Raw genomic sequence first — 25,542 nt, 5'->3', positions numbered from 1 at the left:
GCAGCTAGTGTGAACAGCCTCTGGGAGGGACCTCCCTCTGAGGATGGGGCAACAGGAAAGGCTGCTGAGTCCAGTTCCCAGCTTTCTGATGAAGAGAGCTAGGAAGCCAACCAAAAAAGACAGGTTGATGGTGTCCCTGTAAAGGAAAGGAATACTGAAGGCTTAAGTATGACCAGGGAGGATGTGGTGTTGAGTCTTAGGTTGGCTCACAGTGTCCCCTAGCTGTACTGAGGAGTACCGCACCAGTAAGGCTGGGCCTGCAGCCTGGGGCTCCCGCTAGGAGAAGCAGTTTTAACTGTCTGTGGTGCACACTTGTAAGTTCCAACTTCATCTTTCTGCTTCCCTCACCAGAGAAGCCCTGGTGCCCTGAGGGAAGTAGGGACTAGACTGGCTGCTTCCAATGCATGGGAAAACCACCTCCCCTTGCTTTGTGTTTTCAGAAAGAGGGTTTCAGTATAACCCAGCTAAAGCCCATGCTCTTTCTGCTTCAGGCTCTTATGTGCTGGAATGACAGTTGTGGATTACAACACCCTGCTCAAAAAGCTGTGACTTCTATTACACTTATTTTGTGAACATGTGCATGGTACAAGGTCAGAGCACAGTTTGCTGGAGTTGGTTCTGTCCCTCCACTATTTAGGGTTCCATGGACCAAACTCAGGTTGTCAGGCTTGTCACTGAGGTGCCTCCCTGGCCGTCTTGTGGATGGAATTTTGGTGTTTGGTTAATCTCCACGTAAACACAGCATCAGTAGAAACACTGGAGGGATGTCTCTAGGGTGGCAATGGCAAATCTGTCTTGGAAAACCTGGGCTTTGTGAAGAAGACTTAAACCCTACTGGTCATTATTTGGCTTAATGATATTTCCAGCAGAAGTTCTTAGTTCTACTTTACAGTACTGGGTACAGTTGACAGCATTGAAGGATGATAACGGGAGCTGGAGAGATGGCTCAGTGGTTAAGGGTGCTTATTGCTTTTGCAGGGGAGCTTGGTTTCGTTCCCAGCACCCACATGGCAGCTCACAACTGTCTGTAACTTTAGTTCCAAGGGATCTCATGCCTTCTTCTGGCCTCTGAGGGCACAAAAAACCAGATCTGACCTTGCTCCTGACAATGTTGTTTGAGAAGATTAAAATAGGAGTCGGGCGGAAATGTGACTTGGGGTGCTTCCTTCGTGTGGGTGAATCTCTGCTTGCAAAGACACTTATACTATGTCATATGTCCTCCTCATGCAAAGAAAAATGCCTTTTGCCTTATGTCCCTCAGCTTAGGAGAGGTGACAGCTCTGGGATAGTGGGCAGCAGACCCTTGACTTACATCAGACAGTTGTCCTTAGTCTAAGGAGGAAAAACTCAGGAAATGGTTTGTTTAGATTTTAGCACTAGTATAATTACAATTTTGGCTAGATAATTCTCTATGTGTGTGTGTGTGTGGGGGGGCTCCCCAGTGCATTATGGGTAGCCTGCAGTACCTCAGTCTTAATCTTACTGCACCTCCAGTTAATACCCAGGCAGGGCCAAAGGGGGCGCTGTTAAATTAGCAGGCATGTTTTTCCGAGTTGTGGGTGGGACCTTGACTGAGGAAAGCTACTCTGAAGTGATGTCTGAGCCACGTGGTTGGTTAAAAGCTCATGGGTCTCACATCAGCTCTGGCAGTGAGCACCTTCAAGTGCTGACCCTCTGAGAACTGTCTCTTCCCATCTTTGCTTCAGAAGTTTGCTCTGATCAATCTTGCAGAATATACCTGTGGTATTTAGGGTTTGTTGCAGTGTGACTATCAGTTTCATGCTTTTCCAGTGAATGATCTATGGATAGCATTTCAGGAAACCTAAATGTTGTCTTGTCAGGGTTACTATTGCTGTGATGAAGCACCATGACCAAGCAGCTTGGGGGGAGGAAAGGGTTTATTTATCTTACACTTTCAGAGCACTGTTTATCATCGAAGGAAGTCAGGACAGGAACCTGGAGGCAGGAGCTGATGCAGAGGCCATGGAGGGGTGCTGCTCACTGACTTTCTCCCCTGGGCTTGCTCAGCCGTCTTTCTAATAGAACCCAAGACCACCAGCCCAGCGATGGCTCCACTTACAATGGGCTGGAACCTCCTGCATCAATCAGTAATTTGAAAAACACTCTATAGACTTGCCTACAGCCCAGTCCTACAGAGGCATTTTCTCAATCGGGGTTCCCTTCTCTCAGACTTCAGCTTGTGTCAAGGTGTTATAAAATCAGCCAGCACACCTGTAGAAACAAAACCCATAGTCGTCATGTTTTGTTGCTCTCAGCATTGGGCATGGAAAGCAGCGGCTGAAACACTTGGGCATGGTGCTTTGCTAGACACACACTCTTTCTGGGATGATAATTCATCCCTTTCCTATAGCGCCAGTTCATTGTGGTGGTGGTGGTGGTGGTGGTGGTGGTGGTGATGATGATGGTGGTGGTGGTGGAGGAGGGTGGTAGGGGTGGGGGATGGAGATAGTCGGGGTGGGGGTGTTTAACTGGAACTCACAACTGTCTTCCCGGGTCGGAGAGTCACAAGTGCTAGGTTGTAGGTACTAGCCCCACCACACTTGGCTTTTTCTAATTATTTTAAACACAAGGAGGCTGGAGAGATGGCCCGGTGGTGAAGAGCTGTGGATTTCTTTTGCAAAGGCCTGGCCTCTGGTTTCCGACACCCACACGGTAGCTCACAACCTTTCTAGCTCCAGTTCTGGTGGGCTGGTGTCTTTTTTTTTTTTTTTTTTTTTGCCTCCATGAGTATTGCATGGGTATGCACATGATGCAGATATGCATGCAGACAAAACACCCATACAGGTAAGATAAAAATAAGGTTAAACAACAAAAAAAGTGAGCCACCATTCTGAATACATGCTCTCTAGGTTCACTTATGCCTGGAGTTCATCTTAAAGCCAGTTTCCTGTCAGTGTATGTGATACCAGTGGAACTGGTTCTCCATAGTATTTTTTTTAATTTGAAAAATAGTTTTAATTTTGTTTTTAATTTAATAAAGGTGAAACTGTTTGCTAAGAAGCATTTTCTGTGGTGTTTGAGAGACCTAGTGAGCACACTGGGGACCTCGCTTTTCTGAATTGCCAGTGAGATTTAAAATTGGCCCCTAGAGGGAGATGTTGTATTGAAAATCTACATCTTATTTGAAGATCTATTTTATTTTGTTTTTTTTTCTAAATTACACGAAATGTGTATTAAGCCCCCTCAACAGTGTACAAAATGATCCTATGTTACTTAAAAGAAGTTGAGTGTATTTGAACTTACAACTGGTACCATTTTGGAGGGAACAAAATTTAAGATATAGGTTGATAATATACTTTGAAAAGATTTTGATGAAATATTTACAACGTGTCAGTTTGATCAGTTCCACATTGAAGAAGTAACATGACATTAGAGGTATTTTCTCGGATATACCTCTATAGTATAGTATAGTATAGTGATAGAGAGAACTTAGTAGATTTAATTCAGATTTATCTTGTTGGTACTTGGACCATTTGAAATCACCCTCTCCCCTGTGGTTCAAGTAAAAGTAGAAGGAGGAGCTGCAGAGCTGTCACCTGACAGTCAGTCTCTGTCTCTGTCTCTCCCCCCCCCCACTCTTTCCCCTCCATTTGGATAACTTGTTTATCCATCTCATACAATAGGTCTTCATCAACTTGTCTGAAGACCTACTGTGTGCAGATTGGACTTTATTGGGTGAGAGCTATATAAAACTCCTCAATCTTGCGTTAGAGCTAAGTGCAGGATTGATCTCAAGTACAGTGGTCTGGACAGCTTAGCCCCTTTGGTAATGGTTCTTTGAGGAGGGCTTCCAGCAGGTCTTTGGCTGTGCATCCTAAGTGGCCTTCAACAAGCTGGTTTCCCATGCTTTCCCTTAGCCATCAGCACAAGGCTTTAACTTAGAACTCTGTGTGGCACTGTGACTGTGGCTGACATGATGAGGTCCTAGTCCCATTCTGAGCACTGCAAAACCAGCTAACCCTCCCTCCCCACACCCCCAGGTTTGTTCTCACAAGGGTAATATCCTGATTAAGATAGGTCAAGGGTACCCTTGCCAGCGCAGTGTCTTGGATGGTACCGTCCTCTGCTGAGGAGTGCCTCTCTCCACAGTGGGTCTGATCATTCTGGAGATGCCTGTAAGCCTGAGTTCTCAACACATCCAACTATTGAGCAGATGCCAGAAACTAGCTCATTTATTTCATTTACTAAAGTCTTCGATATTTTTAAAAATTCACTTATCAAGTTCGGCTGATTTTAATTGCTGTAAAAGGTGAGGGGAACCACCTTTAGAAAGAACATTGTTTAATACCTAGCCACTGTAAAATCCCAGAGAAAACAGTTGACTTTACTGGAGGTGGGGACCTGATAGCTCAGTAGGGTTGTGTGTGTTTCCAGAGTCTTCAGGGAGATTACTGTCAGACTTGAGATACTTTGTTTCTTTCTCTGAGTGGCTCCGGAAGAAACATTTGATTCTAGTAAGTATCTGGAGAGTGCTGTCAGACCCCCTGGCTTTTCCTGATTAGTCTAACTCAGTAGTCAGCTCCTGGCAGCTAGAGTAAGTTAGTGGTTAGCCTGGACTTGCTTCTGTCATGATCACGCCATCTCTATCCTACCAGGAGGCTGAGCCATAACCAACATGCACAGATCACCTCTTGTGTGCTGTAGATTTATACCAACAGCGGGGGCTTGGTTTTCATCTTTCCACAGGTTGTCTGCTTTGGGCATCTGATACCAACTGATGCAAGGATGGGACACAATTAGTGAATAGCAAGAACACACGCATGCATGCGCCCCCACACACATACAAACCATATAGTCATTCATGTCTGCAGTTCTGGATGTTTAAAATTCCCTCTCAACTTTGCCTTTTAGGACAGATGCTTCAATCTTGGTCCTTGAAGATAATTAAATGCTTAGACCTCTACTGTCTTTAGTTATTCAATCAAAAGATTTACCAACCACATATCGCCACCCTTGCAGTTAAGGGTGGTGGCACATGGTATGGTATTGGCATCAGCAATGATGAAACAGGAAGATCAAGAGTTCAAGCCAACTTTAAAGTGAAACCCTGTCTTAAAACAAAAACAAGATATATAGGGGCTGAGGAGATGGCACAATGAATGCCATCTCTAGAGCTCCTGTTTCCTCCTGCCTTATAGCCCCTCTCCACGCGCCCCTCTCCACGCACCCCTCTCCACGCGCCCCTCTCCACGCGCCCCTCTCCACGTAGGCATATCTCTTTCTGCCTCCACCTCCCTAGTGCTGGAGTTAAAGGTGTGTGCCACCACTGCCTGGCCTCTATGGCTAACTCTGGGCTAGCTCTGCCCTTCAATCTCCAGGCAAGCTTTATTTGTTAGGGCACAAAGTATCACCGTACCTCAAGGCTTCTTTCCCACACAGCTCCTCTCATGCGGTTGTCTGTATCTTCTCTGTATAGAATTTGGTGTGATGGTGCCTGTTTGGTTCCCCTGTCAGAGAAGGGTGACTGCTGCACGTTCTAATGTGTGGTGTCTCCTTTACCTGCCCCAGAGCTAGAGTTCAGCCTGTGGTCTCCCTGTGTGCTTGGCATTGTTTTCATCTGTATCCCTAGCCCTGGTGAGAAGGTTCGTTCTGTTATTATCTTTAGGGTGGTTCAAACTTACAAGACCCCACACTCCTACCCTGCCACCCCCAGTCCTTTGCTGCCTTTTTTGTTTGTTTGTTTTGGATTTTATTGTTGCTGTTTTGTTTCACTGTGTAGACTTAGCTGTCCTGACACTTGTCCTATAAACCAGGCTGGCATCGAACTCACAGAGATGCGCCTGCCTCTGCCTCCTGTGTGGTGGGATTAAAGATGTGCGCCAGCTCCTAATTGCCCTTGACAGTCCCTCCTGCTGATGCTTGTGCTCAGCCTGTGAGCGGTTAGTCTGAGTTTGAGAATGGGCGTGTTTGGCACTGGGTGTTTTCGGTGGAGGTATTGATGGGACCTGAACTACAGTCAGAACCTGCAGGGTGGGATGCAGACACCACCATGCAGCATGCCCGTGGAAGAGGGAGAGGCTGCCGTCCAGTTAGTTGCTTTAAAGTTTATTTATTACATCTTGTGTGAGTGTGTACAGGTGTGTTGCTGCATATGTGTAGAGCTCAGAAGACAACTTTTGGGAGTTAGCTCTCTCAGGAATTAAACTTAGGCGGTCAGTCTGCATGGCACATGCTAACTCCCCGAGTTGTTGTGCTGCTCCAGGAGAGGGTTTTATTTTGATTTTAAATTTCATTATTTTATATTTGTGTATCATAGTGCACATGTCTGTGCAGGTGCACATGTGGTCTATTTGCTCTCGCTGCCCTGGAACCCACTTTGTAGAGACTAGGCTAACCTCAAATTCACAGCGATTTGCCTGCCTCTGGGCTGCTACCATTCCTGGTGCCGCTACCATGCCTGTCTTCAGCCTGGCGTTTTATACAGCCAGGACCACCTGCTCGATGTTTATGGGCGTGTCCATGCCATGGTGTGTGGATAGGTCAGAGGCCAACTTTTGGGGAGTTGGTTCTTTCCTTTCACCGTGTAGGCTCCTGGGATTGAGTCTGGTGTTCCCTTGCCTGAGAACCACGGTTTTTAATGTCCTTGAGTCATGGAAGGGACATTGCTCATTTCCCTGTATCTGTATTATTTCAGTCATGTCCTTAATTGTTTTTAAAAAGTTCTTCATTCTATGAGCCGGGTGGTGGTGGCACACGCCTTTAATCCCAGCACTGGGAGACAGAGGCAGGCGGATCTCTGTGAGTTCGAGACCAGCCTGGTCTACAAGAGCTAGTTCCAGGACAGGCTCCAAAACCACAGAGAAACCCTGTCTCGAAAAACCAAAAAAAAAAAAAAAAATTCTTTTAAAAAGTTCTTCATTCTAAAGTATGTGAATGCGGTGATGTCTTTTTTGGAGGTGGATGAATCTTAATCTGTAGCCCAGGTAGGCCTGGGAGCTCATGGTTGTTCCCCTGCCTCAGTCTGTGACATGCTGGAATTATCGGCTTGCATCACAGTGCCAGTCTGAGGTGGAGTCCCTTAAGACTGGTTCTTTTCCCTTTTCAGCTGAAGCTCAGTGACACTCTGTATTGGAGCTTCTTGGAACATTTTGGAAGTTTCCATGATTGGTCACAACCTTCCAGATGAGTTTGGAGAGCAACTGGGTTTTAAAAAAATTATTATTTTTTTTAGCTGGGCAGTGGTATCATATGCTTTTAATCCCAGAGTTTGGGAGGCAGAGGCAGGTGGATCTCTGTGAGTTCGAGGTCAGCCCTTGGTCAACAGAGGAAGTTCCGGGACAGCCAAGGCTACGCAGAGAAACCCTGTCTTCGCCATCAAAAGAGAAATATTTTTTATTTTATGTGTATGGATGTTTTTTCTTCATGTTTTTGTGTGCATTGTGCACACGTAGTGCTCATGGAGGCCAGAAGAAGGCATTAGATCCCTTGTGAGTGCTGGGTACCGAACTTGGGTTCTCTGCCAAAGCCCTCAGTGCTCTTAGTCACCCAGCCACCTCTCCAGATAGTGTCCCCAACCTACCCCAGGTGCCTGCGTGTGGTGTGTGTGTGTGTGTGTGTGTGTGTGTGTGTGTGTGTGGTGGAGGTGGAGGTTGGGTCTGTAGTCTACTCAGTCTTGGGGCCTCAGTTTCCTCCTTTGTGGAAAGATTTATCTCTAGGCCTGTCTGTGCAGCCACAGGGCTTGGGAAGGAAGTTGCATGTACATTGACTTGAAAGTATAAACACTCACTATGTCCCTGGACATAATAAAACCATCTTACAAAGAAACAAAGAAACCTTGTACCCAGCAGAGCACACCCCAGTGGAAGCCCAGGGTTCTCAGCCCCTGGAATGAAGTCACCCGAAAGTTAAATTCCGTGTAGTTTGCTTCCACGGCAGACTTTTTTAACTTTCTGCTTAGCCTACCCCCAACCCCGAAACAAAACAAAACACTCTAAAACTTGCTGGGTTTTCTTCCATGGCCTCTGGCAGCCTTTGGCTCCGAAGAGGAAAGACTCCTTGCCCCCTGCGCCTCGCTGTCCCCTCCTCTTTCTGCTTCCTGCTAACTCTGCAAGCGCCCAGAGCCTGATCCTGTGCCGAGGCTCCAGTGAGCATGCTCGGCCCCCACCTCCCCAAGCAGAGGAAGCTGGTTTACATACGAGTCATACCAAGCATAGCCAGCATGTCAGCGCAGTCAGCTTGCAGCGGGCTGTGAGGGAGAGTGCCTTTGTCCTAAGAAATGTGCTTTGTGTTTTTTTTTTACTGCTTTCTTTTTAAACCCTCAAGACAAGCTTTGGAAGACTGCTGAAGTGATTTTTTTTTTTAAAGCCGAGTAGAGGACGAAATAGAGACACTGCCTTCCAGTAAGCCCTGGACGGGTTTTGTTTGAGTCTGATTTTTTTTTTGTGTGTGTGTGTGTGTGTGTGTGATCTTTTTTTAAAACAAAAACTTTTATATACTTTGTTTGACTCTTGTGAGGCTGGGCCTCTATTTTACTGAAGTTTTAGGAGAGCCTGGAGCTACTCAGCTAAGACTGAATTTTGAAACTTTCTCTTCGGGAGTGAAAGCAAAGAACTGCCTTTCTTTGCTAGCCGGACAGATAAATGCTGTTTATGAAGATGGACCTGTTGAACTACCAGTACTTGGACAAGATGAACAACAACATCGGGGTTCTGTGCTACGAAGGTAGATGTTATAGGATGGACTTCTTGTTTGTATCTGTAGCGGCCACTCCTCCTCGGTGGGGGGATTCTGATCGGCTGGCTTCGGAACATTTTCTTGTCTTTCTTGGGATGGTGGAGTGCCTAGACAAAGTGGTGCACCATTTCAGGACAGTTTCCTGGTGTCTGGCAGGAGGGTGGCAGCAGGGAGGACGGACGGGAGGGGACATATTGTTGTAAGTTTGCTTCCAACTTACTGACAAGATCTGACAAGATTGTTACACTTTAAATTCTTTTCTCTTTTGATTTTGTTGCCATTTTATGGAGGGGAGGAACTTATAAGAACAAGGGGAAGTTAAGCATGTGGGTGTTAGAGAAGAGGGAGGGACTCAGACGTATTTTTAGATGTAGCACCGTGTACAGTGTTCTGTGTGTACTCTTGTTCTGGATTTTGTGTGGTGGAGAAACAACAACAAAAAGCCACAATGAGTTTTTGTTTTCCGGGACCATTGTCTCAGACATTTAGTTAGTTTTTTTCTGTGGATTTTGTGGGGCTGGCAAGGCCTGGTGTCAGGGAGCCCAGGCCGGCTCTTTGTCTGCCGCCCCATTTCCTGTGACAGTGAGAAGGGCTGCCTCCAGCCCCGGTCCCGGGTGATTACACAACCCAGCTGCCAGAAGGCTAAAGAAAGTGGAAAATGCTCCCATCCCGAGGTTCTTCTGGTTCATCACCTCCCCTTCCCTTGGACACTCCCCGGAGGAGAGCAAAAGAGAGAACCCCAATTCCATCTTTTGGAATTTTTACCTACGTGCCATTTGAGTCCAGGGTAATGGCCTGGTTGAGCCTGGGGATTGGTAGGGCAGGGAGTGAGCTGGGACTGCCAGGGAGTCTTTCCTGGTAAAAGCGTGCCGTGCCGAGTCCAGGCACATCTTCCTGCTGGGGGCACTGGACTCTGGGTTTTCTTCTAGACTAGACTAAGTGGGTTGTTTGCTTTTTCCTGGGCAGAAGTTAAAGTGGGGAGCTGTGCTGTGTTTTTGTGTAGAAGTTTCAGATCTGTTTCTTAAAGTGGTTGAAAACATACCCTTTCAAGCTTGTTTTAAAATTAACTATGGATAATAATCTCAGATTTAAAGTTTTTTTTTTTTTGGTTGTTGTTGCTGTTTTGTTTTTTAAATAAGATACCACTTTACTTTGACAAGTTCCCTTTACATGTATGGAATATGTTGGCCTCTAAACTCCTTCATCTCAAAGGCCCGATTCTCAGAAGCAGTTTCTGGTGGGATTCATGTACTGTCTTTTTTTTTTTTTTTAAATTAAAAAAAAAAACCCTGCACCTCAACAAAAGATGAAAACTTTTAATGTGGTCTCTTCGTCAACAAGTAATCTGATAGTTAAAAACCAAGCGGGGAGCGAGGAACACTGAAGCTGCCAGGACGCTGGGACCAGGTTTGTTCCTGTGTCTGGGGAGGAAGTTCAGCAGCTCCTCCAGGTGGGTGTGCGGTTCCGTGGAAAGCACATAAGCCAGCAGTTAGCTGTGTTGTTTCCTTCGCTGTTTGGAAGAACAGACTTTGATTTTGAGAGCCAAGTAGATGTGTGGGATCATAGGCTATCGTCTGTTTAGTTTAAACATCTGCTCCCGTTTTCCTTATTATGAAAGGTAATATTATTCTAACACCAAAATAAATACACAGGAAATGAAGAAAAGCACAGCAAAACCAGAGTGGCGTTTGGAGCCAGTTGTTTACGTCCTCTGGTTTCCTCACTGTAAACACCACACACATCTGGTCTCGACTGCCAGGGCCGCGTGGAGGGATGGCTATAAATTAGACGTGGGATTCTCTCCTGTAAGAAAGCAGAACAGAACTGGGCCTGGTGGCACTCACCTTTAATCCCAGCATGAGAAGGCAGAGGCAGGTGGGTCTCTGTGAGTCTGAGGCCGGTCTGCTTTACTTAGTCCCAGGGCAGCTAGGGCTACATAGTGAGACCCTGTCTGAAACAAAGAAACAAACAGAAAATTGGTACAGTTTAAAGGAAGTGTGCTGAGATAGTTTGCATTGAACAGACCGGCCCTCCAGAGTGCCAGGGCCGTTATGAGGATCATGAGTGGATGGGGTAGGTAGTATCTGATCTGTTCTTGCCTTTAACCAGGGGCAGACTCAGTGTTTGCTGGCTTTAGAAGTGAAGGTGTAGGTGGGGGAGCTTTGCTTGCCCAGGTTGCTTCTACCACAGCCTCGGTTGTGTCGGGTGAACTGTGTCCTCACCCTCTTCCTCCTCTTAGCAGCTTCCACACAGGGACCCTTGGCTCTTACTTTTGAATCTACTCCAGTTTGTCTTCCTTCCTTGGGGTCTTGGGCTGGAACCCACATTATCTTCTGCTAAGTCCACCTTCTCCCACCGAGCCTCACTATAGCCCAAACCTGTGTGGTAACCGCATCCTTATACCACCCTCATGGTCACCTCCAAGGAGGACTAAGAGGCCGGTGCAGGTTCTGGAGAGCAGAGTGGTTGAGACCGAACATCTGTCTAACCTGTGAGAACCAGTTTCTGCACTAATGACTTAGTAAAATCGCTTGTGTTAGTGAACAAGTCCAGAAGCTTCGTGGCCTCTTATCACCATGCACAACTGCTAACCACTCCATCCTGCTATTCTTCTGGCTGGGCCCTTTGTATCTAAAGAGGGTCAGTTTTGCCTCTGTCTCCATAATAAAGGCGTAGGTTGTAGGTCAACCGCAGCCAGCCCTCTTACTGTTCTCCTTTTGAATTCCTGTTCATCCCACTGGATGGTCACAAGCCTCATGAAGACGTGGCCCCAAAGAGTACTCAGGACCCTCTGAGGCTCCAGGTCATGCTTTATGTCAAAGCCCAACTCACAACAACAGAAGTCTGCAGGCTTTCCCCGGTGGCTCTGCGGCCGCTGCTGTGCAATGCAGTCTTTAATTATGGACTGTTGTTTTCTCTAATTAACTCATCACCACAGAGCCAACCAGGCTCTTAGACATCATCTAATACCTTCGTCTTGATCTAGGCCCAGAGTTTCTCTTTGTTCGGACGGATTTGGGGGTTTGTTGCAGGACTGAGGTGAGGTTGGAGCCCATCTCAGTGGGCCCCTGGGCCTCTTCTCTAACGAAGGTTACTGTCCCCTCTCTGTTTACATCCTCAGGACTGGGCCTGCTGGGGTGGGGGAGGGGTGGCTCATACCCCAGCTCGCAGGCTTTGTCCTGATGCTAGCTGCAGGTGACTAGCCTTCTAGAACTTTCTCTCTGGCCACTATAGAATGTGGGATGGGATTGGAGAAGGAGAAGGTGGTGGCGGCCCTGGCTAGAGGCGAGCTCCCCAGAGAGAGCCTTCCATGAAGCAGTGGGAGAGTGGGAGTGTTCAGGATGGCTGGCAGCCACGCTTACATAATCACTCAGTTCTGAAAAGTTAGGTCCTAATAAATGCTCATGGCTGCCTGTGTCTGTGAAGTGCTGTTAGTGATTCTTCAATTATGGGTTAAGAGTCATTAGTGGGTAATTTGGTAGAGGAATTCTCGCCTTTTAATTTAATAGTGCGATTTGTCTTGGGAGAAAGTGAGGATGAGTTGCATAGAGCGATGGTCTCAGAGCTTCAGAGAGGGGCATGCAGAGGTCCTCGGGGTTTAGAACTGTCGTTTTAGAACGTGATTCCCACTTGTTTCCCTGCAAGCTGCATTCACATCACATCCGTTTTTCTGAATGGGAAGGGAACATACACACTTGGGCTGCCCAGCAGAGTGAGGCCCTGCAAGTCTGGGCATGGGGCTCTTTTGTTTCTTGCCAGTCTACTGGCAACAGGTTGATGGAGGCCTAGTTTCATTGTTCTTTGTCTGAAGAGCTCAGAGGCTTTGGGAGGCTTTGGAGCCTCCAGTGCTGTTGGGTGAAAAGGCCGTCAGAACGAGGCTACAAGTCTCCGACTTGGTTCCTAGCCCTACACACAGATCAAGTGACTTGGTCTTGATTTGGATGTAATCTGTGGTGCTGCCTCTGTAACCATTTTATGGTGGAAGTTCTTTCAGTTTTCGCATCTTAGAGCACTCTGTCCTCCCCCCTCTCCCTCTCCCTCTCTCTCTTTCTCTCTCTCCCTCTCCCCAGGTGAGTGCTTGTGTTTCTGCTAATTACAGCCTTTGCCCGGAAGGTATGATTAGAGCCTCCTTCCTTCCAGCTCCACGCCCATAATTCTCAATCCCCTTCTGGAAGGTTTGTTTGATTTGGGCTGTTATCTCTGGGAGCCAGCACTTGGCTTGTTAGAAGTCAGCCTTCCTTTGCCTTATGTTCCTAAGGTGTCTGGGTTCATTGTTGTGAAGCAAGCTTTTAAAACCATGTCATATAGATATAAAGAAATCTCTGGGCCAGGGAGATTGCTCAGTGGGTAAAGGCAACTAAGCCAAGCTCCTTGATGACCTGATTTCTGTCTCTGGGACCCACGTGGTGGAAGGAGAGAACTGACTCCCAAGCTTGTCCTTTGGCCCCCACCCCCACCCCCTACCCCTTCCCAAATAAATGTTGAGGTGGGGGGAGGCAGGCAGGCCCTGGGGTGTGTTCAGTTTACTTCTGCTTCACTGCCAGGATGCTGAAGAAAACTGGGTTTTGTCATGAAGAAATCAGATCCAGATTTAGCTTTTGCTGGTGTACAGATCTATAAAAAAAAGTCTTCTCAGGGGATGCTCCTGGCTGTATCTGCTTCATCTCTATGTATTTAATGTTTATTTAATGACAGTTTATATTTAATGCTATTTATATATTTAGCTCATGGTAATTATTTTTTAGCCTCGCTCAGCAGTGTGAAGCAGGCCCTTCTCCCATTTTTACTTGAAAACAAAGTCCTGAGTTGGTTGTACTCCCACAAAAGCTGACACATCCCCACCCCCATCACAGGGGCTTCATTTTTTGGAATGATTTCTCTGCTGTTTGCACTCCCCTGCACTCTCTTGCCCACATCTCACTTCCCAAGTCAGTGTTTCCTGTTCTCTAAGATTATTTATTTACTTACTTATTTTAAAAAAGACTTAACTGATATACATATGTGGGTATGTGCACCACACAGATGCAAGTGTCTGAGGAGACCAACAGAAAGTGTCAGGTCCCTTGGAGCTGGGTTAGAAACAATTTTGAGTGCTCATTTGTGTTCTGGGAAACAAACTCCTGTCACCTCCAAGAGCACCAAGCACTCTTAAGCTTCACCCTCTGAGTGGTTTTTTTTAATCACATGTATGTTATGGGGCAGGGGGTTGTGTGTGCCTTGCACATGGTGGCAGCCAGAAGACAACTTTGTGGAGTCCGTTTTCTCCTTCCATCTTCATGTGGGCACCAGGTATGCAGGCTTGTGTGGCAGTGTCTGTCCACCCGTGTTCTAGGAGTGTTCTTTCTGCTGGTTTGCTTTACTGCGCCGACTTTCTGAAAATTCTGAAGTCTTATTTATATTAGTGTATTTGTGTGGTGGTGTGTCTACGGAGGCCAGAAGAGGTTGTTGGATCTCTTGGAGCTGATATTAAATGTGGTTCTGAGCCACCTGATGTGGGTCCTCGGATGCAAACTGGAAATGCATCCTTAACTACTAGTGTACCATCTCTAGCCCTCTCTATGTCAGCCTTAGAATTCTGTGAATTATTTTAACTTCAGGGCCTCGTATATAATATCTTCAATATTAACAGTGTGAATCGCTGCTAGTTGAAAGAATGTTTTATTTACCCTAGAAAAAAGTAGAAAATCCAGGCAGACAGTGGTAGCATGTGTCTTTAATCCCAGCACACAGGAGGCAGTCAAGAGGCCAGCCTGGTCTAGAGTAAGTTCCAGGAGAGCCAGGGATATATTCAGAGAAATTCTGTCTTGAAAAACAAAACAAAATAAAAAGTAGAAAATCCATTTTATTTACTTATTTATTTTTTACAGACTCTGTAGCCCTGACTGGCCTGGAACCCACTATGTAAACCAGACTAGCCTCAAACTCACAGAATGTGTGATTAAAAGGAGTACATCACCATGCCTAGACTGTAGATGGGGTTTAAAAAAAGATTTTATTTTTAGGTATGTGTGTGTGGTGCGTATGTGTACGTGCCTGTGAGTGTGGTGCCTGGGGAGGCCAGCAGAGGCTGTTGGATGAACTGGAGTCACAGGGTGTGTGAGTTACCATGTGGATGATGGGAACTGATGGGTCTTCTCCAAGAGCAGCAAGTGCTGCTGGTCCATATCTCCAGTCTGGCATTGTTTTGTTCTAGCGCCATGTAATTGGAATTATTCTGTATGCCATCTTTTGGGGGTTGTGGAATATGCTGGGGATGAAACCCAGGCCTTCACACATGCATAGCACATGCCCCAACCCCGAGCTCTGGTGCTTTAATGAGATCTTGTGAAGGGGTTGAATGGTCATGAAGTGTTATGTCCTCCCCATGGGCAGCCGTGCTGCAGCAGCAAAGGTCACCTCAGCTGTGGGACTGACACCACCTCCTACTCATTCACTCGTTGTTAAATAGCTCTTGATGCTCCAGTTGGAATTTCTCCCCAGCTAGTGTTTCATTCACATTCCCCACCACCGTGTCTAGACTGTCTTGCGTCGTTTTTGGAGAGTGCGGTTGGGTTGCGCTTGTGATGCCTGAGTGGGGAGACTGGTTCTATATCAACAGGCAGGTGGCTGGAAGCTGACATGTGACATGTCAAACATTGCCGCAGCAACAGCTGCCTATGGCCTTTAGGGAACAGAAAGCTTAGATAGAGGCAGAATCCAAACAGTTCTTGGCTTTGTGGAGCCAAGAGGGGGCGCTGTTTTCAGTAATAGCGGCATGTTAGTCGGAGTTCTCTAGAGGAACAGAACTTATTAAATGAATGAATATCTATCTATTTGTCTGTCTGTCTATCTATTAGATTTATTAGACTGACTTAGAAGCTGTGTTCAACAATGACTGTCTACCAACAGAAGGTCCAGGAATCCAGTAGTTGCTCAGTCTGAGAAGCTGGATGTCTCATGTGGTCTTTGGTGTACACTTGAATCCCAAAGAAGTAGGCTCTAATGCCAGCGAAGGAATGAACTTGCTAGGAAGAGTGACAGCAAGCAGGCAGAGAGAGCGCAAGCCTCCTTCCTTTTATGTAGGCTTCCAGCAGAGGGTGTGGCCCAGATTAAGATGGATCTTCCTACCTCAAAGATTGGGATTAGAAATAAGTCTTCCTACTTCAAATGACTTAATTATGGGGGGGGAAAAATCCCTCACAGGTGTGCCCAGCTATTTTGGTTTTAGTTAATTCCAGATGTAGTCAAGTTAAAAACTAAGAACAGCCATCACAAGCCCCATGCGTCTGCTGAAGTTATGAATGAGAGAGCATTATCCGTGGGCATTGTTCTTAATTTTCATTTTATGTCTGCTTCGCCTGAAAATAGTGACCTGCTAATTCCTCTTGGCTAATGACTTGACTTTAATAGAGCAGACTCTGAGATTGAATGTTGTCATGCAGTTGTGTGCTGCCAAGCGGTTCCGCAGAGTTGTTTACACTACCTACAACCCAGTTAGGCTGTGTCCATGTTTCTTCCCCGATAAGTTAAGGGGGCCATGAATGTAGCTTTTGAACAGTTTAACTCATCTTCCACGATATGACTGCAGCATTCCAGAGTCAGGGTTGATTAATTTTAATTTTAGTATTTGCAGTACTTTCATTTACCCATGTTCTTCTGTTCTTACTACGCATCCTTCCCCCCCTCTCCTGTCCTCCCCAGCCCCGGAGCTGAGTCCTGAACCCAGGGCTTTGCACTTGTTAGGCAAGCGCTCTACCATTGAGTTTAATCCCTAACCTCTTACTATGCGTTAGCCAGGCAGTGGTGGCGCACGCCTTTAATCCCAGCCCCACTAGTGAGACTAGCCTTATTAGTGAGCTGCGTTTGATTGAGAGACCCCCGCCTGAAGAATATGAACGAGCAATTGTAGGTACCTAACTGTGTGGTAGTTTGAATGTACTTGTCACCCATAGCCTCATAGGGCATGACACTATTTGGAAGCTTTGTTGGCTTTGTTGGAGGAAGTATGTCATTGTGAGGGTGGGCTTGAGGCCTCATACTCGCCCAAGGCATACCAGTGCCTCAGGCCATTTCCTGTTGCCTGCAAGATATAGGACTCTCAGCTACTTCAAGCACCATGTCTGTGTGCACACTGCCATGTCCCACCATGATGATAATGGACTGAGCCTCTGAATTGTAAGCAAGCCATCCCAGTTTAAACGATTTTCATTATAAGAGTTGCCGTGGTCATGGTGTCTCTTCACAGTGATAGAACCCTAACTAAGGTACTAACTCCTATGTGTAGCAGTACCAAAAGGTTCCATAATCGCCCAGAGTGGAGTATAACAAAGGTTTATTTATTTGGGGATAAACTCACAGTAAGGTAGTGACCTGCAATCCTCTGTGTGTGTTAGGAACTGGAACCCAAACCAGCAGCAGAAAGGGCCGCACATGCTTTTAGTTTGGACGTTTAGAGTACATGAGACCACGCCCAAAGTGAGCTGGTATCTTAAAGGCTATTGGCTGAAGGAGTTCTCGCAATACCTGTGGTTATTCATTGTGGTACACATATTGAAAGCTTAAAAGCTAACATCCATATATAAGAGAAAACGTATATTTGTATTTTGGGGTCTGGTTACGTCACTCGGGATGATTTTTTTCTGATGGGTGACTCCAGGGAAATGGTGTCCTCCAGATACAGCAGGGCCGATGCACTTAAACTCACAAAGACTGGCAGTGTGCACAAGACTACACAGGTTCAAGCCAGATGTACTCCCACCCTAAATAAGAAGCTACCTACAACTGATCCCCACTGGCAAAGGGAAAATCAGTTTTCTCCGATGGCTGTCACTGGGTCTATCCACCACACCCCAGGGCGGGCTCTGTGCCTGGAACAGTTGGCCAACACAGAATGAACTCAGTGATATTTTTGTGGAGTTTTTGTTTTATTTTGCTTTGCAATTTTTTTTTGTTCTATAGGTCTTTTGCTTGTTTTATTTTTTTGTTTTGTTTAAGTGTGTGTGCGTGTGTGTTTTGATTTCTTTTTCCTTTTCTTTTATGAAAGAGAGAAATCACAACAAAGTTGGATGGGTAAGGCGTGGGGAGGAGCTGGGAGAGAGAAAAATGATATAGAATGAAAAAAGTCTTCAAGTAAAAAAAATAGGGGAAAATAATCCCTGAGTGTAGGGTGTGGTAATGCTCCTGTCTTGGGTGCTTACTCTTAAGATGCCGCAGTGTTTGTTTGGTGTTTCCAACACCAGGCGCAGACCCAGGCTCCCCTTGGATGGTGGACCACGGCTTTCCATCTGCCTGGCTTTCCTTCCCTCATCCTGGGCTTTCATTGAGACGTCATTAGCGGCTGAAGAGACGCCTTTGCCGCTGCTTTCCTTTCCGTTTCGTCAAAAATAAGATCATATTAAGTAAGAATTTTATTTTTAAAAGTGTAATTGTATGTTATTTTTTTTTGTGTGTGTGTATATATGTATGGGCGTATATGCCCTAGTCTGGGTCATCGGGCTTGGTTATCTCCCCTTTCCCACTGAACCCATCAAGTTAGAATTTTGAGTTCGTTGCACCTAAGAAAGAACGATTTGTGAAGTGGGAGACCGTAAAGAAGCAGAAGAGGACTGAGTCTGATTTCATGGCGGGCTGGTGCCGGTTTGTGGAGGGAATCCGTGGTGTGCAGCGGCTTCCTTCTGGTCAGTCATCGTAACTGTGTGCAGAAAGCTCATCTGGGGGTTTTGTTTAGGTTAGCATTTGGGGAAATTGGGTGACCTGTGTTTTGGTCGTGAGTGGTTGGCCCTAGCATCTCCAAACTGTACCTTCTGTTTTAGCTTGTTTGTTTACTTTAAACAGCACATTTGTCCTAGTTGAGTACCAGATCTGGATAAAGGATCTTTCAGGCTTGGTGTGGTGCCTCGCACTGTCGTCTGAGGCGGAGGCCAGCCTGGGCTGCATAGTGAAAGCCTGGCTCATCCGGTACCTTGTTCCCAAGAGCTGTTTGATGCTTCTTTGTGGCTCCTCACACTTGCCACAGGGTGTCATCCAAGTCAGCCCCACCTGTTTTATCTCAGCACACACCGGGATCTGCTCTGCACAGCATTGAGGCATAAGGTTCATCTGTGCTGCTGGATGATCAGAACTGTCCTGTCGTGTTTGTGAACTTCTGTGTTCTGAGGTGGGCGGACTCTTGAGTTGACAGGATTTCACCTGTCATGAATACTGCTGCTCTGGGTGTGTCTTAGTATGGCAGACTATCCCAGACACAGTGTTCTTTTCATACCCGTTTTCGGTGTAGCGTGCTGTCATTACGTGCGCTCATGGCATTCATTGCACAGCTTCCGGTGAACATGCATGTTCATGTCTTTTTTGACAAGATTTATTTTATGTGTACATGTGTTTGGCCTACACATGTCTCTGCATCATGTGTATGCAGTGCTTTTCGAGTCCAGAAGAGGCCAGATTCACACATGGTTGTAAGCTGCAATGTTGGACGAAGAACCCCTGGATCCTCTGCAACAGCCGGCGCTCTCAAGCGCTGAGCCACCACTCCAGTCTCTACGCTCCTTTCTTTTGGATCAGTACTCATAGGTGGAACTGTCTGGTCGCTGGGCATGGTAGACTTTTAAGGAGCTGCCCCAGTGTTTTGCATGGAGAAGGCACCATCATGTGCACTCTGTCTAAATCTTTTATCTGCACTGAGTCCTTTACAGTTCAGCTCCCAATGGTTGGACAGTGTTGACGTATTAGTCATTGCTAATGTATAATCCGATCTAACACAGACACCAGTCAAAACTCTTGATTGTTGGTGCCGCATAGGAGGACACTCCTCGGTGAGCTTTTTGGCTGCTGCTGGTGGTGGAGGAGGAGGATGGCAGGGTACGTTTCTGTCCGGTTTCAGGACAGTAGAGGTGGTGATTTGTGTGTTCAAGGTGAGTCTGTTTTTCCACTTATCAAATCCAAGCCCAGATCAAGGGATATGGCAGACACTGATGTAGCACAGTGTTCTGGGGTCACAGTGTTCTGGTAGTGACTTTTCCCGTACCAGTCTGTATGCACAGAGCTCAGGACTTGAGCTCGCCTTCCAGCCTGAGGTTTTTGTTGTTGTTTGTTTGTTTAAACAATACCAGTAACTAGGAAACGGACTCTCTCTTTCTGTGCCCGTCCCCTCTCACAGAGCACTTTCTGCTCCAGGAGCAGCCTTACAGAAGCATCCCTATAAAATTCAACGGCTTTCTTTCTCTAGATTGTTCTGTGGTTGATTCCACAAGTGGAATCTGAAGTATCTTGCAGCTAGTGACAATTTTCTTTGGCCAGAGGAGGACTCAAGTCATAGTGAAATTGATGATTTAAGCAATGGCAACTGTCATTTGATTAGATCCCCTTTCATTGCTAAACCTGCCTCCTTCACATCCCAGCATCTTAACGTGTAAGTTTCTTGAGGGTCGTGCATGCCTATAATACCAACACTTCATAGATGGAGGCAGGAGGATCAGGAGTTCAAGGCCAGCCTGGGTAGAGAAGGGGGGGGTGTAGGAGGATATGTTGATATGAATCTATATACCTTTGTGTGTTCTCTCTACCAGTGGCACTTGCATAGTTCTGTGTGCAGATCAGGCCCCAAGCAATCATGTAGACGAGTGAGGTCAGAGATCCTTCAGCTAGAGGGCAGACAATCTGTTGTTACCCTAGGACCACAGCTTTCTTTTGATTTGTCTTCATTCTGTTTGGTTTTGCTCATCCACTTGCATATCATGCAGAACTGTTGGAGGTTTGGAGTGCCTGCAACCTGTTCTTCACTTCTCTTCATGGGGGTTGATGCATCCCCTTGCATATATGTCTGATTTTCTGCAGGACGGATGCTCCCCTGGCACTGGTTGAAGAATGGGATGACAGTAACTCAGATCCATAAGTGGTGCTTAGAATGCAGAGAGTAAATGCCTTCTTCAAATGCCTATTAGTGCTTTAAAGGCACTGAAAACCCTCTGTGCTAGATCTCTGTGATGGTTTGATAACAATGTCCCCTACAGGCTTGGGCATTTGGACCTTTGGTATCCAGTCGGTGGCGCTATAGGGAGGTTAGGTAGAACAGCCTTGCTGGAGGAAAGATGTCACGGGGCACAGGCTTTGAGCGTAAGTGTGATCCCTTAGCTTCCTGCTCCTTCCACCTCGTTGCTTGCTGCCATGCCTCCCTGCCATGATGGAGTCTAACCCTCTGGAACCGTAAGACCAAACCAACTCTGTCTTCTCTAAGTTGTGTTGGTCATGGTGCTCTATCACAGCAACAAACACAGTCTCTTTTCTTTCATGTCAGGAGGAGAATGCAAGAACCTTTAGGAAAATAAGTAGGGTTTGGCTGTGAGTCCACCTGTGTGAGCGGGAATTCTGTTTTTACTGTTTGTGGTGATGGTGTGTGTGTTATTGATTTATTTATTTTTGTACAATTTCTTTCTTGGTTGAGAATTTCTGTGTTTTACTCACGTTTCACATTCTGCTACCGTTGCAGCCACGATATTAACTTACGCAAGAGTGTCATGGTCTCAACAGCAGTAACTGTGCTTTGTTCTTGGTGTCTGAGTGACGTTTTTGGTTCCTTGATTATTTTTGTTTAATTCAAGGTGGAGATATGTCCTATGTTTTGATGACTAGCATCTTTTTTGTTTGTTTGTTTTTTTGTTTTGTTTTTTTGAGACAGGGTTTCTCTGTAGCTTTGGAGCCTGTCCTGGAACTAGCTCTTGTAGACCAGGCTGGCCTCGAACTCACAGAGATCTACCTGCCTCTGCCTCCCAAGTGCTGGGATTAAAGGCATGCGCCACCACCGCCCGGCTATGTCCTGTTTTGGAAACACCAAATGTACATTTGTTAAGCCTCAGAAGCAGGTATCATTCTAACCTAAAGCCATGAAGGATGGTTTCAGTCATCATGGGGCTGGGTTGTGGACCTCCAGATGTAATTGAAATAAACTGCCATCATGAATTTTCTAACACATAGGGTCACACGTGGCTATCACAAAGTAGCCTTTGAAAAATATTTGGATTGGAAGCTAAAACCACTGACATTGTTGGAATCTCAAAAGGCTGCACGTTTCCAAATGTGTTAGCAATCCATCCACAATAATACATCCGGGAGAGCAAAGTTAGTAAGGAAAAGGTTTACTTTAGGTTTCAATCCTCGTTACTTAGCTTTGTTTGGGGCCAGTGGCTAGGCAGCACATTGTATTGCGAGCTCTTGGTGGCCAAGAGGCCACACCTCCTTCAAGGCCATGTCCCCAACAACCTGCCTTCCTCCCACTCACAATGGTGGATCCAACCTTGAACACATGGGCCTTTGAGACACTTCCCTGTTGTTTACTGTCTCTTTTATAGCTGCTGTCTGTCGATATTCACAGGGAGGTGTTTCCAGGGAGATCCTCAGAGGCCCTTCATCCTGCTCTGTGCCTTTCTCCAGCATCTCAGAGGAATCTGGAAGTGGCTTTGTGGATGTTTTAAACATCATGACCAGATTAGCCAGAAGAATGCCCTTGTGTTTCCCTGAGGCTAGTCTCTGCAGTTAAAGCTTCCCCTGTTCCAGTACTCATTCCCCCTGTTTCTATGGACTCTAAGACACCAACTGACTGGAAGTCACAGTCTCCTAGGGATTTGCTCAGAGTCTTGGGGGGAATGAATTATAGGCATTGGATGATGGATTTTGCCTTTTGCAAGATAGAAAGCAGCTAATGTCAAAGGTAGCTTTCAAATGGGGAAACTGAGGTATCAGCCAGGTAAAGGGAGGCCACTAAGTTTCGAAAGAGGCAGACACTTTAAAAACACCAATGGGAATAATGTCTGCAGAGGTGACTGTAGTGTGAGCTCCACGGAGGAGTTGGGGCTGCAGATGTTTAAGGAGGTAATGAGAGGCCTGGATCGGATCCATCCCAGTGTGGATCAGTTTGAAAGTGGAGGTGGCACGAGTCTGCCAGGCTCTACTAGAAGTGCCGGGACTACAGACTTTTGATGCCCCTGGAATAGTTTTACCTGGGACTAGGGTCAGGCAGAGAGATATGCATCCAACTCCAGCCTATTGGGGAGCTCTGCTGAGTGGGCTTGGGAAAGCGTTGCGCTAAGCAAGGAAGAGAAGACTTGTAAGGGAAAAGGCAGAAAATGTCTGTGGGTTGGTTAGAATTTGCCAAGAACTATTTTAGCTTTTCACAGGAGTGCTGAGGTCATGGTCACTATGAGTTCACTGGGTCCCAGGTCTTTAGAAGCTACCCTGTCTGCCCCTTACTGATGGGCATGGGTATCACTTTAGGCTGCAGAGAGTTCTTGACTGTGTTCATCTCACTCACTCTCTGTCTCCCCTTCCTGTCCTCCATTGTGTTGACAGTGCTGTGACCTGAGCCCAGGAGAGGACCAGACATCTTTGCAAGGGAGTGTACTGACATGGGTATATGTGGCAGTGGGGTTGGGTTTGTGTGAGGTTACTCTCTTCTCTGCTTTTGGCCACTGTTGAGACCCATGCCATGGATGTACAGTGGTTGATGTGTGGACCATCTGAGGTTATCTGCCGAAATGCATGTGGGCAAGCACAGTGGATTGTTCCAAGCTGACAATTCCAGGGAAGAACAAAGGAGCATACAAGAGTCCTCGGGTGCAGCCCACCATTGTATCTGTATGCAGTGGGATGGATGGGGCTTGGGCTGGAGGACGCTGTGGATTACTGCCATTGTCCTGGAAAGCATGACTGGGGTGAGATGGACAACCAGCTAAGACCCTTGAGGTTAATACCCTAGAGAGACTGGAGACCCAGGGAACTCATCATGTCATAGCCAAGCCTGTGGCCGCAAACCACTCGTCCATTTAATTTGCCAAATGCTAATAGGCTCTAGAGCATTCCAAATCAAAACATTGTACTTTTTCCTTATTTCTTCATTAGTCTAATTCCCATTAACCTCATGTCACGGCCGCAACAATTTAGGAACATTGTAGCAGGGGAGCTGTTGTCAGGGAGGCTGGAAGGAAAAGCTGGCAGAGCATGTGCAGCTTCTGCAATCAGCTGGGGTGTGGCACTGCCAGGAAGAAATGCTTGGGAAGGTGGTCAGTCACTGAGATGGTATACGCCAGCTTCTCAAGAAACAGGGCAGGAGGATAATGGGGGAGTCCTTTGCTCCTAAGGTAAAGACTGCACATAGTAACAAAGGAAAAGGTAGCTCACAGGATGGGAGAATATTTTCACAGATGTTTTCTGCAAAAGGGACCGTTCATAATATATATAGAACTCTGAGCAGTCAAGGACACAGCCAGAGGACTGGAGAGGTGGCACAGGCAGTGGTTAAGAGCACTGACTGCTCTTGCAGAGGGACCTGGGTTTAGTTCCCAGCTCCCACGTAGTGACAGCCATATTAACTACAGTTCCAGTGGCTCCAATGCCCTCTTCTGGCCTCTGTGGGTACTACATGCATGTGTAGTATGTGCACAGGCAGAACACTCATACGAACAATAATAAAATCTAAAACCAGATGATGTTGGTTATTGCACAGCTTTGAGGATGCATAAGACACATTACATTGGCTCCAAAAGGGCATGCGACTCTCAATAAAGCAATTATAAAATTAAAAGATATTGGAATAGAATGTATCCAACCATTCTGTAAGTATTGGAATGCTCTGTGTATACGTGCCTTTATATTACAATATTTGGCTAAGTAGTGGTATCTCAGTTAGCAACCTTATTGACGATGCCAGGTCATTCCCAGCTCAGGGCATTCTTAGCCGAGCTAGCTCTGTGCTGCTGTCCTGTTCTCGAGAAGTGAGTGGATGATCTGACATTGTTGTTTATTTATTTATTTATTTATTTATTTATTTGGTTTTTCGAGACAGGGTTTCCCTGTGGTTTTGGAGCCTGTCCTGGAACTAGCTCTTGTAGACCAGGCTGGTCTCGAACTCACAGAGATCCGCCTGACTCTGCCTCCCAAGTGCTGGGATTAAAGGCGTGTGCCACCACCGCCTGGCTATATTTATTTATTTATTTATTTATTATGTATACAATATTCTCTCTGCATGTATGCCTGAAGGCCAGAAGAGGGCACCAGACCTCATTACAGATGGTTGTGAGCCACCATGTGGTTGCTGGGAATTGAACTCAGGACCCTTGGAGGAGCAGTATCAGTATCAACACCAGTATCAGCTGTTTTTAATGAGAAAGAGATTGTTACCATACATGCTGAACTGAGATCTCTATAGAGCATGCTTAGTGTGTGTGTTCGTGTGTGTGTGTGTGTGTGCATGCACGTGTGTGCACATACACATGCATGTACTTGCACACGTGGGGCTGAGGATGAGGAGAGGAGAAAGTGGACTTACAGATGGAATCTGTCACAGCAGGGCAAATCACGGGTGGCCACAGATGCATATGCATGTCACACCAGGCTCAGACATTGTCACTGGCTTCCTGTAGTTGCACTTATCGAGGCTCAGCACAAAAGGCAGTCTTTTGGGGTATGTGTGTTGAGACAGTGTCACTGTGTGTCTCTGACTGTCTTTGAATTCTCAGAGATCCTCCTGCCTCTGCTTCCCAAGTGCTGGCTTTAAATATGCGCACCACCTGCTCAGCCAAATAACAGCTCTTGACTAAGAATATGAGAGGGTTTTCACCATGGTAAGTTTGATTGGAAGCGAGAGGAGGGAGGGCACATAGCAAGCAAGGGTTTTACATACAAGCTTGTCTCTGCACCCTTTGGCTTGCAGGATCTGTTCATGGGCAAACTCCTGCTCGCCTGCCACTGACTTGCTCTGTTACATCTCTCTGAGGGGTACAAATATTACAAATGTGTTTTTTTGAGTCAGGCTTAGGTGGCATTCTGGGTCTTCATTAATCCAAAGTGTGTGACCTTGGGTATGTTGTTGAGCCATTTTGG

The 25,542-nt window shown here is 46.4% G+C and overlaps 1 protein-coding gene across 4 annotated transcripts in view; it reads left to right on the top strand.

Moving 5' to 3' along the window:
• The window catches only part of Vgll4 (vestigial like family member 4), a 114,896-nt gene that overhangs the window by 43,491 nt on the left and 45,863 nt on the right, over window positions 1-25,542 (top strand). Inside the window, exon 1 of one of the 4 annotated variants that reach the window (XM_041680185.1) lies at window positions 8,119-8,682. The exons of the other annotated variants lie outside the window; for them this stretch is intronic. Within the exon in view, the coding sequence (XP_041536119.1) occupies window positions 8,601-8,682 (82 nt within the window). The 5' untranslated portion in view covers window positions 8,119-8,600. Of the gene's footprint in view, window positions 1-8,118; window positions 8,683-25,542 lie in introns of those variants that run through there. 4 annotated transcript variants of the gene reach the window in all.

The sequence above is a fragment of the Microtus oregoni genome, unplaced genomic scaffold (genome assembly GCF_018167655.1).
Source record: "Microtus oregoni isolate MIOR12 unplaced genomic scaffold, Mior012 000002F_ref0000024, whole genome shotgun sequence".
Taxonomy (NCBI): Eukaryota; Metazoa; Chordata; class Mammalia; order Rodentia; family Cricetidae; genus Microtus; species Microtus oregoni.
This window is presented reverse-complemented; position numbering and strand designations above follow the sequence as displayed.